Source organism: Suillus subalutaceus (genome assembly GCF_016647625.1).
Source record: "Suillus subalutaceus strain FC151 chromosome Unknown DFJ58scaffold_251, whole genome shotgun sequence".
NCBI lineage: Eukaryota > Fungi > Basidiomycota > Agaricomycetes > Boletales > Suillaceae > Suillus > Suillus subalutaceus.
The window spans coordinates 45,636-57,347 of NW_024540500.1; the positions used below are offsets into that span (position 1 = coordinate 45,636).

Here is an 11,712-nt window from a genome sequence, read left to right on the forward strand (position 1 = left end):
TCTTCTCCGGAGCTTAGATGATACTTCGTCAACCAGACGCAAGCAGAAGAAAGCGTAAGTCACCCATATGCGAAATTGAAAGACCATGACTCACATTGATTACAGCAATCCCACTTGATCCTTACCTAACTGCTGCGTGATTCTTCCGTCTAAACTATGACCTCTTTGCTAACATTTTTGTCATTCTGTGAGATGGAATACTTGCTGAATTCGAGCCCAAGGATGTCAATCAAGAGCAGGACGAAGAGTTTGTTTTTTTATTTTAACTAGTGATTAAATCAGCCCATACTGTCATATTGATATATCCAAACTGGCTTATTAGCCAAAAACCCTGATACATCATTCAGTTTAGCTATCCACTGTAACACTATCTAGGTTGATGTATCCTTGGGTGGATCCCAGCAGTGGCTTCTGTATACATCATTCCCAGCATATTTTCGCATTTTTGGCCACCTACCCCCCCACAATATTCTCACACTTCATAGCTCCGCATTTTGGGCCACCTACTGTGGGAATTTCCCCACAACACCAAAAACATCGCCCATTTTGGGAATCTCCACAATATCAATTATTCCCACACCCTCCCCACCTTACTGCAGCTTCACCACTACACCACAATAGGTCCCCCCCTTGTATCTAAGTAGTAGTTTGGTATATACATGTATAATATACTATAATAGACCGCTTTTTTTTGTTTATTTGTATGCCTTCTCCTCCTCCAGGGCTCTTTTAAAATGAAGTAGGACACAGAACACTTTCGCATTTTTGCCCCTTTGATGTGTAAGTGTCCCAGACCATTCAGAACATGTTTATGAATATATATGAAGAGAATCACATCTTTATTTGACCCCCTTTAGCGTCCTACATCAATAGATATAACATATATACAGAAAAACACAAAATATGTTGCCATTTGTTTATTTCTAGGTGGATGTACTTGAAAAAATAATTCCCAGCACCTATTCAATAGTAGGAACAATGTGTGAGGAGCTCATCACCACAGGACAAGATATTGTTGTGTAGTGTACCCCCCCTCCCCTGGTGGTTTACCCCCTGTGAAATTTTTTCCTGTAGGACCGGACCTCAAGAAGTGTAGGGTGTTTATTCATATTCATATTTAGAGTATATATATCACCTAGCTACTCCAGAACATCCACAGGGTCCTTCCACAGGAACATAAATATGATATATCGCAATTTTGACAATTTTGATGTTTTCATTCCCTTACTCTTGCAAAAATGATCCAAGCTGGTCATATATCATCATTGGGGCACATATACATGCTTTGTATGCCCAGGATCAGCTCATAATAGGCCGGAGATTTCAGATCATGTGTATGCTTACTATTTCTACTGATTAGGGGCCCATACCTTTAAAACATCGGAATTTAATGATCAGACATCTGTAGTACATCTCACATACATTCAGCATCATAGGACTCAAGTTATAGAAAGATCTACCCAGGATTGAGGACTGGGGAAGTAAATAGATAAGAAATCGAGTGTGGGAAACTTCAAATACTCAAAACATCGAAAGTGGTCAGTTAAGAAGTTATAGGACTTTTATGCTGCATCAACTGACTTCACTACCACATCCCTTCCACATCCCCTCCACTCTCAGGGCAAAGTGTAGTATAGGTTCCTTGTGTAGTCTAACATGTATTCTATCAAAATTTAATGAAATATTTGACCTATATCATATATAAATGTGAATTCTGTGTGATATGTGTCAATTGTCACTTTTCACACATATGTTCTTTTACATTCATTTCACTCAATACTTGATGGATCTTTCTGAAATTTGAGATCTGTGATACTGAATATGTATGACATGCACTCCAGGTGTCTGATCATTAAATTTCGATACCCTAAAGGTATGGGCCCCTAATCAGTAGAAATAGTAAGCATACACATGATCTGAAATCTCTGGCCTATTATGAGCTGATCCTGGGCATACAAAGCATGTATATGTGCCCCAATGATGATATATGACCAGCTTGGATCATTTTTGCAAGAGTAAAGGAATGAAAACATCAAAATTGTCAAAATTGCGATATATTATATTTATGTTCCTGTGGAAGGACCCTGTAGATGTTCTGGAGTAGCTAGGTGATAGATATACTCTAAATATGCATAGGAATGGGCCCCATACAATACTTGAGGTCCGGTCCTACAGGAAAAAATTTCACAGGAGGTAAACCATCAGGAGAGGGGGGATGTACTACACAGCAGGGTCTTATCCTATGGTCCTGAGCTCCTGATACATTTTTAATACTGTTGGATAGATGCTGGGAATCATGTTTCAAAGGCTCTGTACCTAGAAATTAATACACGAGAACATATTTTGTATTTTTCTGTATATATGCCTTATCTATTGATGTAGGGCGCTTCAGGGGGTCAAATAAGGCTTGGAATCTCTTCATATATATTCTTAAACATGGTCTGAATATCCTAGAACACTTCTCTATTAAAGGGGCAAAAGTGCGAAAGTGTTCTATACCCTAACCTATTGTAAATGGCCCCTGGAGGAGGAGGAGACATACAAATAAACAGAAAAGCGGTCTATTATAGTATATTATACATGTATATACCAAACTACTACTTAGATACAAGGGGGGACCTATTGTGGTGTAGTGGTGAAGCTGCAGTAAGGTGGGGAGGGTGTGGGAATAATTGATATTGTGGAGATTCCCAAAATGGGCGATGTTTTTGGTGTTGTGGGGAAATTCCCACAGTAGGTGGCCCAAAATGCGGAGCTATGAAGTGTGAGAATATTGTGGGGGGGTAGGTGGCCAAAAATGCGAAAATATGCTGGGAATGATGTATACAGAAGCCACTGCTGGGATCCACCCAAGGATACATCAACCTAGATAGTGTTACAGTGGATAGCTAAACTGAATGATGTATCAGGGTTTTTGGCTAATAAGCCAGTTTGGATATATCCTTCCCCCACTAACAGGTGATTAAATTTAGCTAACAATTTGTTGGTTGCAGAACACAAGCCAACATCCACCTGTTTACTGACTTTTCAAAGTCGATCCCCAACTTCAGCAACCTCATTACGAAACTCGAACGCGAACCAGAGTCACTAACGAGTTTTCTCAAGTCGGTAAGTGCATATATGCGCTATTTTATCATGTACTGACATTTTATAGATGGAAAGTGCAGCGAATGTGGCTTGTTGTGACGATATGGGGTCCCTCAAGCATACTGGGCTTCAGTACATGCTCAATGACCACACCAAGGATTGTTTCAACCCCCTGATACTCAAGTCTCACAGTAAGGCCTTGCGAGGGTGGAACCACCCACAGACTGCACGGCTCTTATGTCCTGCACGGGATATCACTGAGTTTGACGTGGATCCTCAGTACGTACTTTTATTTGATTGAAACAAACACTAACCTGCTTCAGATCTTATATGGACAAGGCGAATGCAGGGGAGAAGAAGATTAGTGCCAAGCAGTGGCCATCGATGTTCTATGACATGAGCTTGTACGATCCGAAGAACAAGAAGAAGGGATTCCTCTGAAGTCATGTCGTGATCCAGGTAACATTTTTGAACCAACAGAATTGTGCTTTGACCTCCCTGGTTCTAGGCATGGCACCATATCTTTACAGGTCCGATGTCAGCTCTATCTAAAGACAATATTGGTCGCTCGTCGAAGCCTGGGAAGGGCAAAATGCATCACCTTGCCGAACCAGGGATCAGAAACATAATGTATGCCGCGTGTCAGGTGCATGATTCTATTTCAATATCTACTACATCTTAATAATGTCCATCAGATGTATTTTACAGCCAGCAATGCAGAGTCGTGAACGCCTGTCATCGGGGCCATGGACCTTGGTGATCTATACTATAGAGCTGTCGACATCGTCCAGGATAACGCTGACCAGCAGTGGGTCAAAGATTTGATGAAATTCTGGAAGGAGTAAGTGTGCTGTTTGTTTTTTTATTACCTTAGATGACGACTCACATAGTGAAACTCCTGGCCTAACCGACAACCGTCCCTCTAAGCGACGCAGAGTTGCTGCAACCGATGACTCTGGTACCGATGACGACATGGACGACTTTTTCGGAGACGACACAGCTGCTGCTGACCAGCATGACGAGGAAAACGAAACACGTGGCACGCGACCCCCCTAACGACGGCGAATTGGCGGCGGGTGGTAACATTCCCCACCTTGTTTTTGTTATTTTGTGTTAATGTAATCTACTAGGTTCTCGCACTCTGAATCAGAGCAACCCTGGTGGTCCTCAGAATGATGCCCCTCCTACACCTCCTCGCAGCTCCCCAACACCTGGCAGTTCCCCGGCACCTCCTCACACTGGTTCCCCGGCACCTCCTCGTACTGGCTCCCCAGCACGCACTCAGCGCGAACTTTCTCCTTTGAGCGACCCTCCGACGACTCCTGCACCCGTTGGACGCAAAACCAAACGAGCAGCGCCAGTGCCTCGAGGCGGTGGCCGCGGTCGTGGCAAGGCGAGATCACGACGGTGATGATCTGCAGTAACGGGCTCTCCCTTGTGTTTTTTTTTCTCGTTTTTATCATATGTTGCTTGCCTCGTTGTTCTGTAGTAGTCGAACAATTATGATGTCATTTAAGTTCCATTCAAGTGTGATCTAAGACTGGTAGCTACAATAACAAGACTATATAATGCTGGCCCAGACCTCAGCAGTCCATGCAAGCTGCCCGATCAATGTAAGCTGCCCAATGCATATATGGGTCACCAGGCACCACATGGTGGTACACGGACCACAAGACTGACTCGGGCTGACATGAATACCATAAAGTATGTGCGCATAGCAGCGTCACACAACACTTGTGCCGCCTTGTGACAACTTGGGGAGCTTGTGGACCCTTATATGGGCAGGTGAAGTCACATACGGTATGTACTCTTTCGTTGATGTAGCCTGGTTACACAACCTAGCAATGGTTGCAATCGATCTACCTCAGCCCACAGCAAATCCATCGCGGGCTCATGGAAGGCTTTGCATGTTGCTGCAAGCGATGCAAGGGACATCCGAGACAGTGTTATTTTGCCAGTGGATGGTATTTTATTAACTTGTGCGAATATGTCCAGGAGGACATCGAAAACAAGTAGAGCCTGATGCATCAGTTCTACTAATACGTTGATGAAGTGCTAAGCGATAAAGACAAGCCTTAGTTGGCGGTTACACAGTGGTACCGATTGTGCACGAATGCACGTCAACAAAATGCACCAAGATTTGCGCGCGTTCCTATTGAGCAAATCCGAGCACCTCGCATGTAGGTTTAGGCGAGATGAATATTTGATAGTGGAGGACAGGGCACCGGTACATGAGTACAAACCAGTGGGTACTTAGACATAGAGATCCTTATAAAGTAGTCTCCTATAAGAATCCACATAGCTACAATATTTCTACGGTCCTGACGTCCATCATATCGCCAACAGAAGCTATGTCTTTGACCTGTGCAATGATATTATGATCCGATGCGATCCTCTTGTATTCTCCACCGCGCAGCTGCGCCAGGAAAAGTGCGCTGAAAGGCTGTCCAAGGCGAACAAGCAATCTCAATGCTCGTGAGTGAGATTCTAAATCAGGACAACCGCTGGCCGAGTCGTCTAACGGAGACGGGGGCGCGGACCAATAACCGTCCTCACTCTGCGTATCATCACTGGCAGGCGGTTCTGCAAAGTCAGGTAGCTCGAGGAGGGTACCTATCCCAGGGAAGGACAAGCAAGAATGTCTGCAAAAGTGGGCCTTGCGGGACTGCATCAGCATCTCTTCCGTGGCGATCAGCAGATCATGAAGTCCATGTGCCTTGACCTCATACGTGAAATGAGTCTCTTGGGCTGGACCGCTCTTTCGTCTGACTTCCGCGACACGGAATGCGACGCAGGGTAGATGCAGCCTACAGTTCGCGAAACGAGGAGTGCTCATGTTGGCAAGCTCGTCATAAAGTTCGAAGCCAAATTGACGACCTGTGGTATTTCTTCGCAGTGAGGAGACTGTTGTCCGAATATCATCCTCAGACCGGGGTGGCACGGTGTGTGGCAAGAGTTGCGTATGAGGTGATGTTGGCTGGAAGGCAACTATTGAACCCGGATGACTGTCCGATCCAGTCCAGGACAGTGATGTCTCCCGTTCGAGCCACGATTTCCTGCAAGAGCCGTCCAAGGGCATTGTGCTTATTCTCGCCATAAAGGACAGGAAGGTGGATACCGAAGATGCCAAACAATGAGTATGCAATGTCTTCCTGCAGCGTGGTCTCACGCATCGACGCACATCGCAGTTTCTCTCGGGCGTTGTTCATCCCTGGACAGAAGGCCACGAGGGCCAGTGCATCTATGCCTGTCGCATCCTCCAGCTCCTTCATGATGGCTGGGGACTCTTTGTGGTTGGGAGACTGATCGTCGAGATATAACGACCAATCCTTCTGATAAAAGACAACAACTTTGGAAGCCACGAGTTCTTGAAAGGGCCATCCTCGCTTGTTCCAAGCGCTATTCGCCAGTGCGCCAGACCCGGATGAAGGAGGAACATCGCACAGGTAGACGATGGTAAGTGCCGAATGACGGTACCAGATGAACATGGAATCGATCGTTTCTTGGACCTCAGCATTGTCATTCTTATCGATGCAACATGAATCCATCCACGCCCAATAATACCCCGCATCACGAGCGATTTTGCAGAACGACTGCAATTTCACGATGCCGCCAACTGCATTTAACTCGTACACGACTTTATCCTGGACGTCGTGCAGCAGCGGCTCTCTCTCTTCCCACCTGTGTGACAGCAAGGACACGGCGGAAGTACACTGCCGCCACGTCTTTGATGCGCTCCATTTGGAGGTCTGAATGCTTCGTTGTGAGCGACAAAAGCTCCTTGTATGTTGCGCTCGTTTTGAAGGAGTTTATTTGTGCTGCTCGATCGCACAAAAGACCCGTGGATGTGTTAAGTAGACGAAGAGGGCAGATTCGAGTTCAGTCCAAGCGGCAGTTTGAATACCATCTTCTGCTTCGGGTGGAGAGACATACTGCTGACGCAGCTCTGTTAAACGATATAAACATTTTCAACTTAACCCACGAGTATTCCGCCGGGTCTTACCTCGTATCTGCGCTTCGGGAGCACTGTCCAACTTAGACAACATGATTTTGAAGGCTTCAATAGCTTCATCATAGCGTTGTGCACCATGAAGGGCTGCATGTTTCACCTGGTATCCAACATAAGACGAGGGGTTGAGTTCAATGGTCTGTGCGTCGCTAACGTGAGCATTGGTTACAAAGCAGCTCTACTAGATGTTATCGTACCTTTTGCGCGTCGAGAAGGGCACCGTCCCATAGCGTTTTATCCGACTTGGCCTTGCTGCGCTTTGCAAAGACATCATGGGATGCAGAATTAAGGTCGATCGCCGCCGAGTATAAGTCAATAGCCTTGTCATAATCGCTCGCAGCGAGGGCGGCATCTCCGTTGGCAAGGCAGACCGTGCCGCACTCTTCCTTAAATGCTGAGTGAAATGCAGGTGAGGATTCTAGCCTGCGTGACATTGCAAGTTTTATACTTGCCGTTGGACCAGTCAAGGCAGCTGGCCCTTGTATTGTCGTCAATCGTATCCATTATATATCGGAACGATTGCACGGCTTCTTCAAGTCTACCTGCCCGGAGGCATGCATCGCATCGTTTCTGGTGTGCCTTTTGCCGCAAGGACTTGAGGTCCCAGCCAAAGAGCTGGATAAAGCACACAGTTATGAAAAACACTTTTGGATGTCTCATCTTGACGCACCACGACGAAGTCCTCGCGAATGAGGTTCGATGAGAATGCGCCGGAGTTGATAGCGGCAGTGAGGTAGTCAGCGGCTTCATCGTGGCGCGCATCGTTCAAGGATTTGATTCCAAGTTGAACACGTAGATGTGCCTAAGGTAAGATTTGCAAAAATCGGTGTTGTTGGCCAAGCCTAACGACATGATACTCACTTCCACAACATGACACGCGAGAAGATCGGCATTCGGACGGGTGGCAGCGAGCTCTTTGAGGAGCAACATTGCCTCTTCGAGTTGATCTAGATTGAAGAGGGCGATGACCTGAAACACACAATGGAGTAGAGAGTATGCGAGACAAATTCAACCTACCGTGATCAAGAGAAGAAAATGAATGGCCTCTAACTCTTGGTTCGTGAATAAGAACGCGATGTTAAATGCTATCCGCGCGTCCCGGACGTGGCCTCTGCCGCAGTGGGCTATACCCATGGAGATATAGCCTGTCAATGAGGGTTGAATACTGATGGACTACGTCGTAATGAAGTTAGCTTTTTTTTCGTAAGTTGGCCACAATCGGTCAGTTATCTCACCTTGATTGCATCATCAAGGGCGCGGTCCCAGTCGTTTTTTCGCGCCATAACGAATGAGCGGCTCGCATAGGAAGTATAGTTGTTGCTATCGGTGTCGATCTCTTGGGTGAGTAGCTCTTCGGCACTAGACAGATTCCCGGTTATAAGTGCATTGCGGGATGCCATGTCAATGGCGAGGATCTGTACGGAGCATGTTCGAATTGTGTCATGCAAGTCAAGGATTAAAACATACGTTTGAATTAATGCCCAAGTTGGGTATCGCCCACTCTGAAGTCTTGTTATCTTCACCTCCGCTGAGGAGGTGCTTGCCATCTATGGAGAAAGTGACGTATTGCACAGAGTATGAGTGCCTAAAGATGGTGATCGTTCGTCGATCAGAGAGCCGCCAGAGCCGGACATCATTGTCTTCGGATGCGGAAGCGGCGAGTATGCCAGCTGGATCAATGGCAATGGCTTTGATACTGCCCATATGGCCCGTCCAGGGATCACCGACCTGGTTCCAGGTCGATGTATCCCACTCACGTATGGTAGGGTCGACGCTATTGCCTCCTGAAAGAAGGCGAATACCATCTGGCGTCCACGCGATTGACATGTTCCCTGTTGGGTGAGCCTCAAAGCTTGCTGTGCATTTCCTTGTGCCTCGATGAAAAATGTTGATATTGTTGTCGGTTGCGACGACAAGAAGCTCGCCAGATGGCGAATAGCGAACGCAGCGGACAGAAGCACTCCAGCAGATTGGTTTTGAACCTCGCAACAATTGATGCCACGTTGGCATGTTACACATCATCACCGTACAGTCTCCTGAAGTAGCGAGCTCTTTTGAATTGGGAGAAAAGTCCAGCGAGGAGATGCCATGGGAGTGGACTTCGATGGGTTGCGACGTTAGTGGTTCTCCAGTTTCTCCATGCCAGACGATGACCTCGCCGCTTTCATCACCGCTTGCTATCAATTGCCCATCGCTGGATACTGCCAATGCCAACACCCTATCGCGATGCCCTTCCATCTTCTTCAACATCACACCGGTCCTCAAGTCCCACAGACGAAGCATTTTGTCGTGCGAGCCGGTGATCATCCATCGTTTATCGGGAAAAAACAGCAACTGCAGATGCCGTGCTCTGATTATCTTCGAAAGCTTGAAGAGGTCTGGTGATTGGAATGAAGTGCGACATTGTGCTGGAGGTTGATGGTATTGAGCACGGTCAAGGTGAACTTTCAAGAGGGATTGTGGTGTCTTGCTCTAAACCGCAGAACGCTCAAACAGCATCTGAGTCATAGAGAGCACTGATAGCGCAAACGACGCACGCATCAAACAACACTTCGAGTCTGCTCCCCAGACAAATCCTATCGCGGAATTTCAAAGGGGCCAGAACACTCCATCGTGAGTGATGATTGACGCTTGCTGATGAGGATGAAACAATTGATCCGAATCCAAGCAAGTAACAACTTGACCTACCTATTCTTGGAAGCTTCTTCAATATCGATACTCCATGCGTGCAACGAGGTTCGTTATCAGTTATTCTTGGAGGCCCCGGGAAGGCTTGGCTTGGGATATTGAATGCAACTTCCGAATGCGATTATAGACTCCTAACGCCTCGATAGCGTTAGCGGTGGCTGGTGTGTCCAGACCTGACTCCAGGTTTAGCTGTCCACGGACTACCGGTGCGTTTCACCATGAATCCATGGCTTTGAGCTGGCGACAATTCGATTGGTTCGCTGAGCGGACCGATCAATTGGACATCAACGACAAAGTCAGTGAAGTTGAGGGTACGAACTTGGACCACGAGCAGCCTTACTTACAACACCGCGTACTAGTACTACTAGTGTAGTGTGCGAGCCCTAGGCTCCCACGGTGTTTGCTGGTTTTGTTGTCGATGGTGGAATCTCAATTGCTGATTCAAATTACGTTTCTCACTTGAATTCAAGGAAAGCATGCCACATGTCGCAGAACACTGCAGCTGACGACGGTCTTGCTTGTTGCAGGTGCCCAGATAATAATGTGTGCCAGCTGGCAGTGCGAATCCGGTCTTGACGAAATTTAAAGCTTGACGCAATACTTGATCAATCACGATTTGCATAGCACCACTTAGCTCACAACGGATGATTGATCCCATCGATGAATGTCCCTCTTGGGCCCTGGCTGAAATCATACCAGCCTTGATCACTTCATACTACCGTGACGCGTTCGGAGATGCTAAACTTTGTCGACTTAAGGAGTTAGAGTCTGGAGACAGCGATGCAGGCAACAACTTCGGGATGTAACTCAGCTGTGACCGTCCAGTCGAAGGACATGCAAGTGGGAACATATACGAATTGTTCGCGGATACTACAACATAAAGGCATGGAAACCCATGTAATACATCAATTCGACACTGAGAAGGGAGAAAACAATTGCAACCACACCACAGTAAAAACCACATACCGACAACGAAAAACACGAACGAACACGAATAAATCCAAATGAGTTCCCGAATGTAAACATATCTCACTGAATTCAGATATTCGAGGCGGCCCCTGTAGCATGCAGCGCAGCAGTTCTCAGTAATACGAGATGTTTGTTGACTTCATTCCAAGCCCCCCAACCACGCACCACCTTGTTAACTTGGTCGACGCAAGGAAGCCACTTGAAAATGATGCGAGCGAGAACTTCAGCATTTACTAGGTAAGCCCCGGGTGTTTCCATGTGCAATATTTGTAAGGAGTGCTGTATTGGCTCAGCATCAGGATTGATGTCGATATTTACGGTGTCAATATACAGTCGCAGCGATTCCAACTGAGGACGTTGTCGGATTGCGGTGAATAATCCGCGGAACGTAACGGAAGGACGGCCACTGGAGTCTTCTATTGTCAGAGTGTGGATGTGCGGCCAAGCGGACATGGCTTCCAGAAGAAGGTTGTTGTCAAGGTAGATGCGGGCCTCGGAATCATAGTTACCGAGTCGCAGACTCCGAAGCTATGTGAAGGAAAGGAGATGTTGAATTGCTGTTAAAGCCTTGTATTGGGGATCGTGATATCTCTCGAATATGATAGTGAGGTGTTCCAGGGTCTGTTTGCAGTTGGACAGCACACGAAAGAATCGCTCAGCCTCTGTCAAAGTCAAAACGTCCACATCGATCAAGAAACTTTTCAACGAGGGGAACTGTAAGTGTTGCAGGATGGTGGTCGCGTATGCAGCACTGTATACCCAGAAGGAAAGACTCGTGAGGTGAAGGAATGGCGAGAAATTGAGGATATGCTGTTCCAATAGCCAAGGAGGGTGCCATGAACTTCGATTTCCACCAGGGTAGGGAGATTGGAAAGGTGCTTCCATGCTGCCCAGTCGAGGGGTGGACAAGACAGAGTTACTAGCTGATTGCACAAACGGACACGGTCAGACAGCAGGGA

General features: G+C 46.8%; 2 protein-coding genes across 2 annotated transcripts; both read left to right on the forward strand.

The window, feature by feature from the left end:
• Nucleotides 1-2,695: 2,695 nt before the first annotated feature.
• DFJ58DRAFT_750300 (uncharacterized protein) lies at nt 2,696-3,528 on the forward strand (the record flags this gene model as incomplete). Its single annotated transcript, XM_041387735.1, has 4 exons — nt 2,696-2,733; nt 2,994-3,108; nt 3,155-3,366; nt 3,411-3,528. 4 exons carry the CDS (start codon nt 2,696-2,698, stop codon nt 3,526-3,528), a joined length of 483 nt encoding a protein of 160 aa, XP_041235983.1.
• A 305-nt stretch (nt 3,529-3,833) lies between these two features.
• On the forward strand, nt 3,834-4,513 carry DFJ58DRAFT_918104 (uncharacterized protein; the record flags this gene model as incomplete). The annotated part of the gene is made up of 3 exons (XM_041395572.1): nt 3,834-3,928; nt 3,978-4,123; nt 4,218-4,513. The coding sequence occupies 3 exons, from the start codon at nt 3,834-3,836 to the stop codon at nt 4,496-4,498; spliced, it is 522 nt and encodes a 173-aa protein (XP_041235984.1). The 3' UTR covers nt 4,499-4,513.
• Nucleotides 4,514-11,712: the final 7,199 nt, after the last annotated feature.